This window comes from Protobothrops mucrosquamatus, unplaced genomic scaffold (assembly GCF_001527695.2).
Source record: "Protobothrops mucrosquamatus isolate PMUCROS unplaced genomic scaffold, P.Mucros_1.0 scaffold2733, whole genome shotgun sequence".
In the NCBI taxonomy this organism is placed as follows: Eukaryota; Metazoa; Chordata; class Lepidosauria; order Squamata; family Viperidae; genus Protobothrops; species Protobothrops mucrosquamatus.
The window spans coordinates 91258-109762 of NW_015388774.1; the positions used below are offsets into that span (position 1 = coordinate 91258).

At 43.7% G+C, this 18505-nt stretch overlaps 2 protein-coding genes across 2 annotated transcripts in view; both read right to left on the reverse strand.

The window, feature by feature from the left end:
* Positions 1–4933: 4933 nt before the first annotated feature.
* Positions 4934–13410, reverse strand: LOC107296287 (zinc finger protein OZF-like; the record flags this gene model as incomplete). The annotated part of the gene is made up of 4 exons (XM_015825634.1): positions 4934–6129; positions 10211–10285; positions 13094–13118; positions 13363–13410. Coding segments are annotated over 4 exons (1344 nt in total), but the record flags the coding sequence as incomplete, so codon positions are not given.
* Positions 13411–16257: 2847 nt separating this feature from the next.
* Positions 16258–18505, reverse strand: part of LOC107296291 (apoptosis-associated speck-like protein containing a CARD) — a 6927-nt gene continuing 4679 nt past the window's right edge. The window contains exon 2 of the mRNA XM_015825638.1: positions 16258–16583. Within this exon, the coding sequence (XP_015681124.1) occupies positions 16303–16583 (281 nt within the window). The 3' untranslated portion in view covers positions 16258–16302. The remainder of the gene's footprint in view (positions 16584–18505) is intronic.

Sequence of the window (18505 nt, forward strand, 5' to 3'; positions counted from 1 at the left end):
GCCTCCCTGCCCCCCCCAGGGCACTACAATGCTGATGAGGCCCTGGCACTTTGCGATAAATAAGTGGGTTTTGGGTTGCGGTTTGTGCACTCAGTCTCTAAAAGGTTCGCCATCACTGATATAGGGCAGAGGTCCCCAACCTTTTGGGCACCAGGGACGGGTTATGAGGAGAGAGGTTTTTCCATGGACCAGAGAGGGTGTGGTTTTGTGTGCTGCCTGCATCCTGCATATGGGGCTTTGCTTGTTTGTGCGGATCTGTTGCTGGCATGCCACAGACCGGTACTGGTCCACAGACCGGGGGTTGGGGACCCCTGCTATAGGGTCTCCTGTTTGCTCTAGAAAACCTCCAAGGTCCCTTCCAACTCTGTTATTCTGTTATACTGCAAGTATTTCAGATAATTAAACTGAAGTGACTCATCAAAATACATTACGTACCAAGATCTGACAAAGGTTGATTAAAAGGAGATAAGGCTCATGATATCTTGGCTAGAATGTAATGCACGCGATTATCTGATATATTTTTTTCACTGACACTTTTTTTTTGTAAACTTTTATCTGATGAAAACAGGAAGAATATATTTTTTTTTTACTTTTATAAACATGATGCACTGCAGACAAAGCTTGAGGTTGTAAGAAATTACATTTTTAATGAGCCATAACTGAGAAACATTGATGAAAGCATATGATTACAATAAATCTGAAACACCATCAGTACAAAATTAATAAACTGCACTGGGGCAAATATTCTATACACAGCCTTTTACTCACTTGTTATTCAAGAGTAACACTAAGAAACTTACTTAACATACAAAGGATAGGGATGTTTCTATTGCTCTCTATGGGAAGGGCCAGCAGAAATGAAAACAAGGCTTTTGTTTTGTTAAACATTGTTAAACATAATCTTTGATTTCAGACAATTTTTTAATGCCCTATTTTGTGAGTTTTAAGTTAAGTGCTATCATGGTAAGTAAAGCAATGTTTTAAATTTCACATTGCTCCTCAAATTCGTTGCAGGAATTGCTTTATCTTATATTCTAACACCCCGTTGTTTGGTATCATATTTCCCCATGAGTGCCTGTTTGGTGTTGTAATGAAAGCATCAGGTAGAAACCATGAGACTGAGTTCTAGTTCCATGGCTCCCGCCTTAGGCACAAAGCCAGCTGGATGATCTTGGGCCAGTCACCTTTTCTCAACCCTAGGAAGGAGGCAATGGCAAATCACTTCTGAAAAACCCTTGCCAAGAAAACTGTAGAGAATTGACCAGTCTCTGAGAATCGGTACTAACTGAATGAAAAAAAAAAGTGTTTTCCTAAATTTACGGTTTGGGGATAACTGGGTTACAGCAACTTAACTGTTTTGACCCTGCTGGCAACTACATTTTCTTAAAAATTGGAGGAGGATGGATTGACATAGAAAAATTGGATGAATGATTTCTCGGAATTATGCAATATGTGACATAAGTCATGAATCAGTAGAATGCGGTAGGAATTAGTTGTTAAGGCTTTGAAACCAACCAAAGATATCTACAGGTAGTTTTCGACTTACAACAATTCATTTAGCGACTGTTCAAAGTTACAACACTGAAAAAAAAGTGAGGTATGATCTTTTTTCACACTTACAACCACTACAGCATTCCCATAATCATGATTCAATCCATCCTCCTCCAATTTTTAAGAAAAACGGTGGTAAGAAAGATCATGAAATAGGGCAAAACTCACTTAACAACTCTCATGCTTAGCAATGGAAACTTTGGGGTCAGTTGTCGTCGTAAGTCGAGGACTGCCTGTATTTCCTTGTACCCACTGATATAGGATTTGTGTTTCTGCACCCTGTTAATTATCTGGAAGTGAAATTCAACAGGCTTGTACATTATATCCATGACTAAATTATTTTAGCAACTGATTGGAAAGTTATTTTTAGCAAAGCGATTCTTTATAACGTCCGAGTGAGAAATGGAGACATAACACAGCAATGAGACAACAGGCAGAAATGATTATAGGGACTTTTTGTGCACTGAAGCACATATATTTAATCTAGCAAAATACGTGGGACAGAAGTGGGTGCAACACCGAACATGCCAGCGTATTCTACAATTATTGTTCTATCCCAGGAACACTAGGAATTTCAAGGCTTTTGTTCTATTATAGAAAGTCCTCGATTTATGACTGTAAGTCCTGCTGGTCGTTAAACAGGTCACAAGACGGCACCCAATTTTATGATCTTTTGTGTGGTGGTCGTTAAGCGGATACGGCGGTTGTAAAACAAATGCCGCAATCATTAAATGCTGTGGTTGTTAAGTGAATCCATTGCCCACAATGGAAGTTTTTTTTGCTGAAACCTGGAAGTAAACACCGGTTTCTAGCATAAAACCCCCCTGTATATCCTGGTCATGTGACCGCAGGACCGTGCAAATAGCTGTAAATATGGTCCAGTTGCCGAGCAACCCAAATGCAATCATGTGACAGCAATGAAGGGCCTATCAGAACTTCAGATCTGGGTCATAAACAGCCCTGGGGTGGCTCTTTGTCCATTGCTAAGTGACCCGTCACAAATTGAGGACTACCTGCATTCTTTCTGCCCTAACTAAAGAGGGAATCCATGAAACTCACAGTTCATACTACCTTGTGCTTATTCCTCCAGCTGGTTTTGTTTCAAAAAGGAGAGTGACTTCACCATTGTTCCCCCATCCGAACACGCAACTGCCACAATGAAGCAATCAAGTTGAAAACTTGTCTGTTCCAATGTTGTCACCTAATACTAGGACCAGACCACAGCCCATTTCAAACATGTTACCTGATACAGGAAGTTCAAGTCTCAATGATTGAAACATTAGTTTCTGTGGAAATGACTAAGTTATAGCTACGTGTGTTAAGTAGGATTCTTAATTATTTAACTGTAGAATAGCATTTGGTTTCATTTTGTTTTCATCCTGGCTCTTACGAATGAAGTTCTGAAGCTCATTCAAGAACATTGACTAACCCCCCTCCCCCCCCAAATTTGTCAACGATCTGATGACTGACTTAATTAATGAGAAGCTCATATGTGACTTTTGGAGATCACCACCTTGTCTATTGCTCACTTCTTGAGATAAGTCCATGAGACGTCACAGGCTCACCACTAATGATGGTTCCTCCCGCCCATGGTTTTTCTAATAAAGGGTACACAGAGCTTGAAATGGATCTGGTACGAGTCATCAGCAGAAAAAGCGAGCAATCCTATAGATTCTGAACAGCCACACCTCTAAAAAGATTGGTCTGTTCCATAATGATAAAAGGGCATTTATAAGTTTTTTCAATTATTCTAAAATCCAATCAATAGTCAAAATGTCTCAGACAGAATTTTACAGTCCGGCGGTGAAAGGAATTATACTTTGAATAAGAACTGCTGGAAGACCAGTATGGAGTTTTAAGTCAGTTTGTGGTGGGATTTTTTTTATGTGTGTGTGTGTGTAGTTATCATAAACATGCCATCTGAATAACGTCAACATTAATGAAACTTCTTTAAAGGGTTAATGAATATATTCTAGATAATACTGTAATTAGCTCAATAAAAGAAGTTCAGAGTACAATTTTACCTTTACCTCAGATTACAAAAAAAAACAAAAAACCCCAGAAAATAAATCCTACTATGCTTTCCCGACAAAGTATGAACAAAAAAATAAGATCCTAAGAAAATCCTTTTACTTTTTCTCAGAGCAGATGGAAAACTAAAACCCGCCTATGTCCTGACCTATATGGTAACAAAAAAGTGGCAGTCAAGCACAGTAATTAGCTTTGGGTTTCATATACCACATAAAACAAGTTTGATCCAGTAGCAGAATAGAATACTTACGTTGTGTTAGTTAACATACAGGTAGTCCTTAACTTGCAGCCACAATTGGGACTGGAACTTCTTTTATTAACTGATGCGGTCGTTGAGGGAATCATACGACTACACCCCATTTTACAACCTTTTTATGCAACTCGTGCAGTCATTAAGCAAATCTGGCTTCCTGCATTAACTTTACTTGTCGGAAACCAGCTGGAAAGGTTGCAAATGGCAATCATGTAACTCCGGGACACAGCAACCATCTTAAATACAGGCTGGTTGCCAAGCAACCGAGTTGTAATCACAGGACTGTGGGGACGCTGCAAACGGTCATCTCTTATTCGGCACCGTCGTAACTTTGAGGACTACCCGTAGCAAGATGTCAAGTTGGTAGCTCTTGACACTATTGTAAATTGGCTATAATGGGAACCCTCTGAAGCGGCCTGGCCTCTGTCTTAGGCACATATTGCATAAATCCCCCCCAAAAAAGAAAACTCTGTAATTTAGGAAAGTGGCTCCATTAAACGAGGAAGCAGGTGGAATCATGAAGCGGGCCTCCCATTCACTTAGTAGCATTTACTAAGGTAGAAATATGGGTGGTCCTTGACTTACAACCATGTGCTTACCGACCATTTGAAGTTACAACATGAAAAAGGTGACCTGTGACTGTTTTTCACCATTACGACCGTTGTAGCATCCCCACAGGTCACGTGATCAAAATTCAGATGCTTGGCAACTGGCTCACATTTACAACGGTTGCAGCGTCCCGGGGGGGGTCACGTGATCCCCCGTTGAAACTTTCTGACAAAGTCCAGATGCACTTAATAAATGCGTTACTAATTTAAAAACTGCAGTGATTCATTTAATAGCTGTGGCAAGGAAGGTCATTAAAAGGGGCAAAATTCATTTAACAACTGTCTTGCTTAGCGACAGAAGTTTTGGGCCCAATCGTGGTCATACATCGAGGACTACCTCGACGTAGTTGGAACCGTCTCAGAAACAGCTTTAACCGTTCAGCAAAAGATGCTATTCTAGGGGATCAACCATATTTGGCAACGATTCTGCCTCTGACTGGAACGGGAGCCCTGGTACTTAAAGGCCAGCCGCCGGGCCCTGGGGCACACCCTAGGAGAGTAGCATATTAACACTGGTCCCCAAGTTAAGGACAGAAACCTGCTCTTCCCCTGGGTGGACGTGGGCCAGGTGACGGGGAAACTGCTGCTTGTATCGGAAAGTTTTCCCACAGGCCGAGCAGGCGTAGGGCTTCTCCCCCGTGTGGATTCTCTGGTGTTTGACCAGTTTGGAGTTGACGTAGAAGCCTCGGCCACACTGGGGACACTTGTAGGGCTTCTCCCCGGTGTGGATCCTCTGGTGCTCGATCAGAGACGAGCTTTGGGAGAAGCACTTCCCGCACTCCTCGCACCGGTAGGGCCGTTCTCCGGTGTGGACGCGGTTGTGCGAGACGAGGTGGGTCTTCTTCTTGAAGCGCTTCCCGCAGAGGGGGCAGGGGAAGGGCTTCTCCCCCGAGTGGGTGCGCTCGTGCTTGAGCAGGTTGGAGCTGAGCGAGAAGCGCTTCCCGCAGAGGGCGCAGCTGTACGGCTTCTCGCCCGAGTGGGTGCGCAAGTGCTTCACCAGGTTGGAGGTGCGGCTGAAGGCCTTCCCGCACTCCCGGCAGGGGAAGGGGGTCTCTCCCGTGTGGGTGCGCTGGTGCTCAGTCAGAGCGGAGCTGCGGCTGAAGCCCCGTCCGCATTTGGGGCAAGCGAACGGCTTCTCGCCCGTGTGGATCCTCTGGTGGCCCATCAAGGTGGAGCTCTGGGAGAATCGTTTTCCGCACACGTTGCACACGAAGGGCCTCTCCCCTGTGTGGATTCTCTGGTGCTCGATGAGCACGGAGCTCTGCGAGAAACTCTTCCCACACTCCGTGCAATGGAAGGGCTTGTTCACTACTCTGGGGGGCGCGGTGGGTGGAAGAGCCGGTGGGGGTTCCAGGATCCCCAGGAGGTTGATGAAACCTGGAGGATCCTGGGAAACCTCTTTCATCCGGCGTCTTCTCACCTGGCTTCTCCACCTCGGGTCTTCTACTTTGGCTTGGTTTTGGCAATCCTCAGCTGTCGAATAGCTATCGGGGACTTCAAACTCTGCCTGCTCTTTCCCGTCTGCATTAAGGACCCCTCTTGGTCTTCCTTCTCTCTCCATACTCCCCAGCATTAATCCTCTCTGCTCCAGGTTCAGAGTGGCTTCTAGGTCCTGCTTCTCTAGCCTTCCCTCTGGGGCTTCCATCTGGAGATCTTCCATCTCAAGAAGACTTCCAATCCCAACACCTGCAGAGAGTAGAAAAAAAAAGAGAACAAGTAGTTCTCAACTTACCGTCACTCAATTAGCGACCGCGCGAGGTTACAAAGGCACTGAACGAAGTGACTTACAACCAATTTTCACACTTAGCGAACATTGCAGCTTCCCCATGGTCACGTGATCAACATTCGAATGCTTGGCAACTGGCATGAATTGATGACAGTTGCACTATCCCGGGGTCATGTGATCCCATTTGTAACCATCCCAGCACATCTTCTTCCTTCTGTCCTGGCCACTTTTTACAGAGGTATGACTGAGAGCGTTTTAACAAATGCATCACTGTTTGGTTTGATGGTGGTAGTGTCTCAGATAGACGGTCCATACAGAGGGTGGTAAGGACAGCGAGAAGATTATAGGATGCTCGTTTCCCGTTATTCAGGATGCTGCTTATAAGTGTTACGTGCTTAGAGCTCGAAGCATTGTTAGGGACACCACATACCCACTTCATGGTCTGTTCCTGTTACTTCCCTCTGGGAGGAGGCTTTGAAGTATTTATAGCAAAGCTACTAGATTCTGTAACAGCTTTGCTCCTTATGCCATCCGTCTTGTAAATTTGCAGGATTCTTTTTTTTTTTTTTGCCATGTATATTTATACATTCGAACTGGACTGTGATATTTCTCTGTGTCATATATGCGTACGTGCATGGGTATATGCATAATGGTTTTTTTTTACAGCTGAATGCAACAAAATTTCATTTTAATGTATGCTGATTAGTGTACATTTAAAGTGACAGTAAAGTTTCTATTCTATTCTATTCAGCTGGCTTCCGACAAGCAAAGTCAATGGGGGAAGCCAAATTGGCTTAGTGACCGCATGATTCACTTAACAGCTGCAGTTATTCATTTAACAACTGCTGCAAAATAGGTTGTAAAATGGGACAAAAAAATCACTTAACTGCCTTGTTGTCATAAGTCGAGGAGTAGCTGTATACAGATATCACTTTCTCCTAACTCAGGGGTAGGCAACCTTGGCTCTTTTATGACTCATGGACTTCAACTCCCAGAATTCCTGAGCCAGCACAGCATAGCTGGCTTAGGAATTCTGGGAGTTGAAGTCCATGAGTCATAAAAGAGCCAAGGTTGCCTACCCCTGTCCTAACTGGAGCCATTTTTTGCATGGAAAGTAATCTCGTATCCAAAACAGGTGTCTACGACACACTTGCTCCCTTGACACCCTGGGACCTTTTCACTCAAACCTTCCACTCCAGTTTTCAGTGGCCCAAATCCCAGGTTTTCCTAAATATGGGGCATATTTGGGAGGAGGGCAGTGACGCTTCTCTTTTTAATGAGCAAGGAATGCTAAAACAACCTTCTCAAAGTTGGTGTCTCCAGATATGATGGGCTGCACTTTCCATAACACCAGCCAGTATGGCTACTGGCTCAGATCACTGGGGATTATAACATGATGTAGCTCCCACGGCCTGGTGGAGTCCTTGGTGCTCTTTGAGCTTGGTGGTTTTCTTGCAGACATTTCATTACCAATTTCATTAAAATCAATGAAATTTTGTTTCATTATCAATGTACTGATAGCAGTGTCCCAATATCTAAGGGACTTCTGCCACACAGAAAGGGGATCAACCTATTCTCTAAAGCAGGGCTTTTCAACCAGTGGTACGGGTACCACCTGTGGTACATTGGCACCTGGCAGGTGGTACGCGATCATCCTAGAAAAGTGGTAGCGGGGGAGGGGAATGAGCTGAACCGGTGGCAGCACCACACAAGCCTGAGTGAGAGATGGCTGGAGCTGCAGGGCTGTCAGGGCTCAGCGGAAGCGCCAGGATCAGTGCTTCTTCGGGACTGTCAGGGCTCAGTGGAAGCGCCAGAATCAGCGCCAGGCTCCAACTGGAGCTCGGCGCTGATCCTGGCGCTTCCGCTGAGCCCAGAAGAAGCACCAATCAGCTGGAATGTTGCAGCATCTCCAGGGTCTTGTGATTTACATTCAGATGCTTGGCAACTGATTCATATTTATGACAGTCACAGTGTCCCAGGGTCATGTGAAGTGACCAAAACCTGCTGCAACCACCAGCAGACGGGGGGAATAAAAACCAAACACCCCCACCCCACCCCCGCTGCTAATCCTCAACAGAAATGTTCACAACAATGAAAACCTCGGACAGGAGGAAGAGTGCCGCCGGGTGGGCAGGCAGGTCTCTTGCTCGGCTGTGGCTTGGGGACACTTTTTTTAGTGCCATTGTAACTTCGAACAGTCACTAAGTGAATTGTTGTAAGTCGAGGACTAGCTGTACTTCATCAGTCTTTTCCTTTTTTGGGGGGGGTCATCAAGTTTTTGACACCTTGCTAGGCGACTGGTGGTACTCGGATGTTGCCGTATCCTAAAAGTGGTACAATGGGTGAAAAGGTTGAAAAGCCCTGCTCTAAAGCACCTGAAGGCAGGATAAGAAGCCATGGATGGAAACTCATCAAGGAGAGAACCTAAAACTAAGGTGAAATATCTTGACAATTAATCAGTGGAACAACTTGCCTCCAGAAGTTGTAGGTGCTCTAACACTGGAGGCTTTTAAGAAGACACTAGACAACCATTTGTCTGAAATGGTCTAGTGCAGGGGTAGGCAACCTTGGCTTTTATGACTCGTGGACTTCAACTCCCAGAATTCCTGAGCCAGCGTAGCATAGCATAGCTGGCTCAGGAATTCTGGGAGTTGAAGTCCAGAGTCATAAAAGAGCCAAGGTTGCCTACCCCTGGTATAGGGGTTTCCTGCTTGGATTAGAAAACCTCCAAGATCCCTTCCAATTGTGTTATTCTGTGATTCTGCACTGATGATGTTATCTAATTAGGTAATGAAACATCTGCAAGAAAACCACTCAGCTCAGAGAACACCAAGGACCTCACAGTTCAACCCTGAGATACAAATATTCTAACCACTCCCATAATCTTTCTACAAATCCATACATTGTTTTTCAGTTGTAGAAAGCACAAGGCAGACAGAGGATCTTGTAACCAGGAATCCTTCATTGAGAACATAAATCCAAATAATAGAAAGCAGAATTACAGAAAGTGCATCTCAACATGGCAGATAATTTTTTACAGTAATCAGAAGGCAGGCAGTGTATGGCATCGCATCGTAACACAACTTAGATTGGCCAATCTAATTTTCTGGGTCTGCACAACAGAGTGAACCACTACACTGCATGCCAGGCTGACATGTGATATACCAGGTTGTGGCTCAGTGCATCACGCTATCACTAGCTGGTTGAAACTGAATGCAAGTTGAGCACTCAGCCTGCAGAATTTAATTTATAGGGCTTGGGGGGCGGGAAGCCTTTAGTGTAGCAATTAAACAAGCAGATGCTAAGAACCATTCCCAATCCTGAATCTTTTTAGCATAGTGCAGCAAACCGGCACAGGTTTCAAAAGAGGAAACAGAAAAATTTGCAGATTTCAAACAGCTGCATCTCTGCAATTCCTGGCATGCTGGAGCCTTGGGCAACTAAATAATCTATTTAAACGTTTTCCTATATTTCAGCTTTTCTAACCAGCCAATTGTTCTTCCATTGTGGTACAGAATCAGTAGAAAGAAAGAATCGTAACCCCATATGGAGAGCATAAATTAAAAATACATAATATATGAATAAATTAATGTGCTGCCTGTCGTCTTCGTTTAAAACACTCCTGTTTTAAAATATCCCTTCCATCTCCCCTGTCTGACTTCCTCATTTCTCAACTCCCCCAAATGTCTTCCTGTCAGATATACAGCTTAAAAACCTAGTTCTGATATACAGAGCCGAATATTATTCTGATTTCCACTTTCCTGGCTTTTTTCAAGACTACATCAAGTTTTCAAGCCGTACACAGCGAGCCTGCAGAAGAGTCGCATATAACTAAAAAAATCTTGCATAATTTGGATACTAATAAATTGCACCAGCTTGCTCGGTGATTTTTGCCTTGCCTAGACAGAAAGGAGCTCTTAAAACTGATCCCTTATTTTCAGAGGTTATAACCTCGTATAAAAGAAAGCAGCAGCTTCTGTCTGTTTTCTCCGCTCCGCTTCCAATGGCTCCAGGCTCGTTAGATGAGACCTTTCTTCTTACCTTTGTCTCCGGATTTCTCCCTTGCTTGCGTCCCTCCTAAATGCTCCCCTTCCATCTCAAGATCGTCCTCGTATCCTGGGAGACGGGATTTTGCGAGATCCTCACACTTTTGTTTTTCTTTTCCTAAGGCACAATCAGAGAGCAGTTGCAAAACACCAGACAGTTATAACAATCCTGCGGCTTTGCAAATCGGTAATGCCTACAGAATGATAGAGGGAACCCAGTGATGACGTCATATCCTTGAAGTTCACATGATGCAGGGGGGGAATGAGAGAGGGGCGGGAGAGAATCTTGGGGGCGGTTGCTAGGAAACCAAAGGAAACACTCTAGTTAAGGACCGGGAAGGGCGGGAATGAGGACTTTGCTTCGGATGCATTATGAAGAACGAGAATAGCCTTTTTTAAATATATATATATATATTCGTGGAGGAAATCTGCTTACTTTGATTCCCTGCCTGTTTTGCAGCTGCCAAAAAAAAAGTGCCAAAAACTGTGTCCTTTTAGAATGGGGGAATTTTAAGAGTCTGCAGAATCTTAATAAAATTTTGGAGACTTTTAATGTATAGACTAGACTAGAGGAATGAATAGAGGAATGGACGCCAATCTCAGGACCCTAGGGCAAAGAAGGAAGAAGGATACCAATAAAGGGGAATATTTGTCGCTCAAGGTTGCTTTTATTTAGGATCCTATTATGATTTATGTTGATTGGTTTTATTTAGTATCCTATGCATCACTGAGTGTTGTATCTTATGATTTATGATGATTGTATTTTATGATTATGATCATGATTTATCACTTGTTGCTTGCATGCACACTGAGAGCTTATGGGCAGGAGACAAATTCCTTGTCTGTCCAATCACACTTGGCCAATAAGGAACATTTCTATTTCTATTTCTATGGTATTTCTATTTCTATTTTAGGATCCTTGGTGCTCTCTGAGCTTGTTGGTTTTCTTGCAGACATTTCATTACCCAAACTAGATAACATTGGCACTGATGATGTAACCTAGTTTGGATTATGAAATGTCTGCAAGAAAACCACCAAACTCAGAAAGACCCCTGGAAGAAGAAGGGTGTTGGAGTTTTTGTTTTTTGTTTTCTTCTTCTTCTTAAGGTATTTTTTTTCAACAGTTGCTATTCTACAGTTGTAGACAGCTCATTTCCTCTTGCAGTAGGTCAAAGGGTTTAAAAATACAACTGGCAATCTGCTGGCTCAAAATACCCATCACCCTTATTCAGCTATGGATTAAATTTTTTTTTAAAAAATTGCCCTAGTGTACAGGTTTGTCCTAGTGCAGGGGTGTCAAACTCAATTTCATTGAGGGCCGCATCAGCATTGCGGTTGCCCTCAGAGGGCTGGGTGGGTGTGGCCAGGGTGGGTGAGGCCTACTGGGTGGGCGTGGATGCAGTGGGTGTGGCCTACTGGGTGGGCATGGCCAGCTCTACATCGTTCGCACCAAGGGTGCCTGTGGGGGCCTGGGCAGGAGTGGGACAGATCTGAGGGTCTCTGGCAGAAGGGGGTGGGACCAGGGCAAGTGCCAAGGCATGGTCCACTGGAGGAGCCTCACTGTTCCTCTCAGGCCATGTGGGGGGGGCTGGATGGTGGTGCGGGCTGCCCGGAGCCCTGGGCAGCAGAGGTCAAATGCCCAGCCTGGCCCTTGAGCACCCGCGGCACCAAGCCCAGCCCCACTTCCTCAAGGCTGCTGCTCAAGGTTCTCCTGGTTCCTCACTGTTTCCAGACAGCCTTGTGGAGCTAAGACTGAATGCGTTTCAGCATAGATGGCCACCACAAAATTGTACATTGGCTCCTGGCTGGCCTGGGCCAAGGCAGCGGGGGCTGTTCCCTCACTGTTTCCAGGATGGCTTCACGGGCCACATGAAACCACTTCACGGGCCGCATCCGGCCCCCGGGCCTTGTGTTTGACATGTCTGTCCTAGTGTATAGGTTTCTTATAAAGCTCTGGAACAATTACTCTATAATAGCATATGCCAACTTGTTGATATGGTTGTCCCTTCTTTTCAGGCTGGGTTCCATGTCACGAGAAGCTGCTACGAAAAAGTTTTGGCTCTTACTTCATTTATCAAAGCTGGATTCCAAAAAGAACTAAAAGCCTGTAACTGGCTCTCAAATTTATCAATTTATCAAGAGTGTTTGTTAATTTGTTTTGGTATAGTACATCTGTATTGGTCAATAAGATGCAATATAATGTATCATCACATACAACCACAATTTATGTTGACCTCCCACCATTTTCTACACAGAATTGGCATGATAAGATAGGCTAGTAGTTCCATTGTGAAATGAGTGGAGATAAAAGATATCCTTGATGAGTTGCACCAAGCAAATAAATAAATGAAGCAATAATTCCATTTGCAATCCTACAGATTACAATGTGTTATTATATTACAATGTATTATAATAACACATTGTACTCCACTTAATTAAAAAAAAGGAAACGTGTACTTAGCAAAAGGTTGCTCCAAAACGCTTTTTTATGCCTTCAAAAATTATACTGTTTAGGTATAAGGCTAGAAAACGAGGGACTGTGAGTTCTAGTCCTGCTTTAATCACAAAACCCAGCTGGGTGACTTTGAGCTAGTCACTCTCTCTCTCTCTCAGCCCAACCCACCTCACAGGGTTGTTATGAGGAAAATAGGAGGAGGAAAATATGTTGGATATGTTCACCACCTTGAGTTATTTTTAAAAATAATAAATACATAAATAGAAAACATAAATACTCTAAGACTGGCTAATTGTAAGCCAGTTTCTGGGACATGAAGTCCACATAAGTTGTTGAAGTTGATACACACTGGTTTATATTATAATACCGTGTTTCTCAGAAAATAAGACCCAACTGGAAAATAAGCCCTAACATGATTTTTACCAGACGCTCGTAATATAAGCCCCACCTCAAAAATAAGCCCCAGTTAAGATTGTCAGCCAGACGGACACATTTAGTACCATATTTCCCCGAATGTAAGCCCTAACTGAAAAATAAGCCCTAATGTGTCTTTTGGAGCAAAAATTAATATAAAACCCAATCTTATTTTAGGGGAAACACAGGATAGTATAAATAGCAGCTATTGTTATTTTTCTGAATGCTTACCTAAAATGTCAACCAGGTAAAGGTTTCCCTGTCCATTCGTGTCCGACTCTAGGGCAGGGCTTTTCAACCAGTGGTACGGGTACCACCTGTGGTACATTGGCACCTGGCAGGTGGTTCGTGACCATCCTAGAAAAGTGGTAGTGGGGGAGGGGAATGAGCTGAACCGGTGGCAGCACCGCACAAGCCTGAGCGAGAGATGGCTGGAGCTGCAGGGCTGTCAGGGCTCAGCAGAAGCGCCAGGATCAGCGCCAGGCTCCAGCTGGAGCTCGGCGCTGATCCTGGCGCTTCTGCTGAGCCCAGAAGAAGCACCGATCAGCATCTCTAGGATCTTGTGATTTACATTCAGATGCTTGGCAACTGATTCATATTTATGACGGTCACAGTGTCCCAGGGTCATGTGAAGCGACCAAAACCTGCTGCAACCACCCATCAGATAGGGGGAATAAAAACCAAACATCCCCCCCACCCCACCCCCGCTGCCAATCCTCAATGCTCACAAGAATGAAAACCTTGGACAGGAGGAAGAGCACGGCCGGGCGGGCAGGCGGGTGTCTTGCTCGGCTGTGACTTGGGGGGCACTTTTTTCAGTGCCATTGTAACTTCGAACAGTCACTAAGCGAACTATTGTAAGTCGAGGACTACCTGTACTTCATCACTTTTTTCCTTTTTCCTTTTTTTTTGTTGGTCATCCAGTTTTTGACACCTTGCTAGGCGACTGGTGGTACTTGGATATTGCCATATCCTAAAAGTGGTACAATGGGTGAAAAGGTTGAAAAGCCCTGGTCATCTGTTTCTAGGCCAAGGCAGCCAGTGTTGTCCGAAGACATTTTGCATTATCATGTGACCAGCATGGCTATATGCCAAAGGCACACGGTGCACTATTACCTTCCCACTAAAGTGGTACCTATTTATCTAGTCGCATTTGCATGCTTTTAAACTGCCAGGTGGGCAGGAGTTGGAGCAAGAAACTGGAGCTCACCCCATTGCCCGGTACGTGGGACTCAAACCCAGGATGTCAGCTTTCCAAGCTCAGCGTCTTTAACCACTGAGCCATCGCCACCCCCACAAAATGTCGTCTAATGTCATATTATCATCCTTTTATAAAATCCGATTGCCCAATTGACAGCACAGTAATATCTTCTGTAGTCTACGCTTGTTTATTTATTAATGGAATCCTCCGCCCCCAGAAGTGAATGGACTCAAGACAGCTTACATAAACATACAACACAATGCACAATCTATATAATAATTACATAGAAGAAGCAACTAAGATGATCAAAGCCCTGGAGACCAAAATTTACAAAGAACGGCTGCGGAACTTGGGTTTGGCCAGTCTAAAGAAAAGAAGAAATAGGGGAGACATGATAGCAGTATTCCAGTATCTGAGGGGCTGCCACAAAGAAGAGGGGGTCATGTTATTCACCAGAGCACCAGAGGGAAGGACGAGAAACAATGGTTGGAAGCTGATCAAAGAGAGAAGCAACCTGGAATTAAGGAGAAACTTCCTGACAGTGAGGACAACCAACCAGTGGAACAGCTTACCCCTAGAAAATGTGGGCACTCCATTGCTGGAAGTTTTTAAAAAGAGACTGGACAATCACCTATCTGAGATGGTATAGGTCCTCTTGCTTGAGCAGGGGGCTGGACTAGAAGACCTCTAGGGTCCCTTCCAGCTCTATTCTATTCTATTCTATTCTATTCTATTCTATTCTATTCTATTCTATTCTATTCTATTCTATTCTATTCTATTCTATTCTATTCTATTCTATTAAAATAGATCTAAATCTGAATCTTCAATTTAATTCAATGCCAAGAGTAGTACATTCCAAGGCTAATGCCTGGAGGCCTTCAGACAAGCCATGTTTTCACTTGCTTCCAGCAGATCATGAGAAGAGGGGTCATCTTTGCTTCAGGGACCAAAATTTTCCAGACAGATCTTCTGCAAAGAATTCCCACTGTTAGGCCCTCTCCCATTTACCTTCTGGTAGATGGGGACCCCCAGCAGCTGCTCCCTAATTACTCTGGTAGGAGGAGCTGAAACTGAAGGAATGTCCAAAAATTCCAAACTTACAGGATTTCATGGACGTAGACTTTATATACAGGTCAATTCTTGAACATTTTTGTTTCGATTTAACTGTGTCGGTCACAGTGTCCCATGGTCATGAGAAGTGACCAAAACCTGCTGCAACCACCCAGCAGGCAGAGGGAATAAAAACCAAACACCCCCACCCCCACTGCCAATCCTCAACAGAAATGCTCACAATGAAAACCTCGGACAGGAGAAAGAGCGCCGCCGGGTGGGCAGGCAGGTGTCTTGCTTGGCTGTGGCTTGGGGGGCACTTTTTTCAGTGCCATTGTAACTTCGAACAGTCACTAAGCGAACTGTTGTAACTCGAGGACTACCTGTACTTTATCACTTTTTCCTCTTTTGGGGGGGGTCATCAAGTTTCATTCATTTATTTATTTATTTATTTATTATTTAAATTTATATACCGCCCTATCTCCCTTACGGGACTCAGGGCGGTGAACAGGCAATAATAAAAATCACAATAAATATTGAATAAATTTTGACACCTTGCTAGGCGACTGGTTGCCTAGGATTGCCATATCCTAAAAGTGGTACAATGGGTGAAAAGGTTGAAAAGCCCTGTTCTAGTGGCTTGTCCTGTCAGTGTTGGGGGAGGTGAGTCTTGGAGGTTTTTTGGTTGGGCTGTTTACTGTTAGCTTGTTTGGCAGTTCCTTGATTAGGATATTGTTTACTTCTTGATTGTTGATCCGATGTTAATCTTGATGTTAATCTATGCTCATCTAGATGTTGATTGCTGGTAGGGAGCTGTCTTGGTCTTTTTGTTCCTTTTTGGGATCTTTGATTATCTCTTTTGCACTGTATGTAGATGTTATTTGCGTCTGGGTGTCCATTAATGGCCGGTTCGTCAGAATGCCAGGCTTCCGGAAAAATGGTTTAATTTTCCATCTTCCTTGTTGCTTCATCTCCCTTCTAGGTCTTTGATGAGAAATGGATTTATGGCCTCCAGTGCATTGTACATTTGATCTTTGCACAGGCGGCTCCAGCCAGGAACTAACTTATAGAGCTCTCGCATTTTTGCCGGATTAGTTTCCCGCGAGCAGATTCTTTGGTATTGTTCTTCGCTTAGGATGGAACCATGCAATTTATCCAACATTTGTTCCACTGTGGTAGTTCGCTGAATCAGCTGCTCCCTGAACCAGTCGATGAAATGCTGGTGAGAAGAACTAGACGGCTGATTCCCTGTCAAGAAACGACAAGAAGACAAGAACTCTGTACATGCCCACAGGATAGTCTTAAACGAGCTGCGAACTCATTCCCTTTGCTTCAAAGCCGGTGTTTCCCATCCTAAGCAGCTTTTAGAGGAGTGATCATCCACTCCCAGAATTCTTGGCGATGGCCGCTCTGGCTATGGCAGTGGTGGCGAACCTATGGCACGGGTGCCAGAGGCGGCACTCAGAGCCCTCTCTGTGGGCACGCATGCCATCGCCCCAGCAGACTGGGTGGGACTAAAAAGTTCAATCAATTCCAACTTTGCAAAATCTTTTTTTTTCCCGCCAGAAGTTGAAATTGACTGATTGATTGAACCTTTTTTTTTTTTGCACACAGCGGCGGAGGCCTAAAGCAAAAAGGTTTTATAAAACCCAGCTGAAGGCCTAGGACTGGGTTTCTTTTTTCAATTCAATTTATTGAATACCTATAATTTTAACGTTTCCTATAGAAATTGAAGGAAGACAGCAGGATTTTTTTTTAACTTAGGCACCAAAGGAAAAGTATGTCTGATAGATTAATAGGTTTTCTTGTTTCATTTTTGAATAAGCTTTGCCAGAAAAAAATTCAAAAGGTGATTTTGGAAGATCTGGCGCTTCAGTTTGCAACAAACTTAGCCACGGGATAAGATCCTGCAAATTATTTCTCTACTACCAACCCGAACAGATGCCCACCTTCTTGATCTGGATCAAGCCAGGGGCTTTGACGGGCCCCAAATTCACCCCCACATGGACTTTGTAATACTTGCAATATGGTTTTTGTAGTACTGTTACACTCGCCAACTAACGGGTTTTCTTGTATTTTAAATTTGCTCTTTTCAAAATGTATAGCAAATGATTTGCCATAAGCTTTAACCTTGAAAAAAAACCTCCCTTTTAGAAACCAGGAGTGGCAAGGCACCAGTCAGTACTTTGTAGATAACAGTTTCATGTTCAGCTGTTCTTAAACCTCCATGAACAAAAGTGAGTACAGGTAATTCTCGACTTACGACAACTGAGCCCCAAATTTCTGTCGTTAAGTGAAACATTTGTTAATTGAGTTTTGTCCCTTTCTATGACCTTTCTTGCTGCAGTTAAGTGAATCACTGCAGTGGATAAGTTAGCGACCTGATTGTTAAGTGAATCTGGCTTCCCCACTGACTTTGCTTGTTAGAAAGTAGCAAAAGGGGATCACGTGACCCTGGGACCCAGCAACGGTCATAAGTATGAACCAGTTGCCACGCATCTGAATTTTGATCACGATTAGGGGGATGCTGCAAAGGTCATAACTGTGAAAAACTAAGTCACATTTTTCAGTGTCGTAACTTTGAATGGTCACTAAATGAACTATTGTTAAGTCGAGGACTACCTGAACTGAGCTCAATGGTGGGAAATGTTGAGAATGTATCTTATCTATATCCATTCTTTGCAAATGTTTCTTCTGCTGTTATCCAGAGCAAAATGCTCTTTTCAATCTTAGTTGCTAACATACTATTCGATGTTTTCATTCTTATGATACAACTAGACAGATGACTTTTCCCTACCCAATCAAAACCTTTTAATGTACTTTTTTTATTATGCAAACTATAAAAAGGGACAGTGTGATTTCTCCCCTTTGTGTTTTCTCTCTCTCTGTCTCTCTAACAATCAGTAAGAGAATCCTTTTTAGTTGAAACGTTTCAAATAAATTGTAATTTAAAAGATCTCCCTTGTCTCGGTAATGTGAGAAACAGAGAAGTTTAAAAATAAAACGGTCACAATTGATTAACAATAGAAGGATTAGCCAAGCCCTGCACGTAGGCACTAGATTTCAGGAGGCTTGGGTAGAAGACACACTTAACAAGACAAAAGGATGGCAGAGAGAAGTTCTGAACAATGTAACTGAGGGGGAGGGATAATGTATTCTGGCTAGGCGGA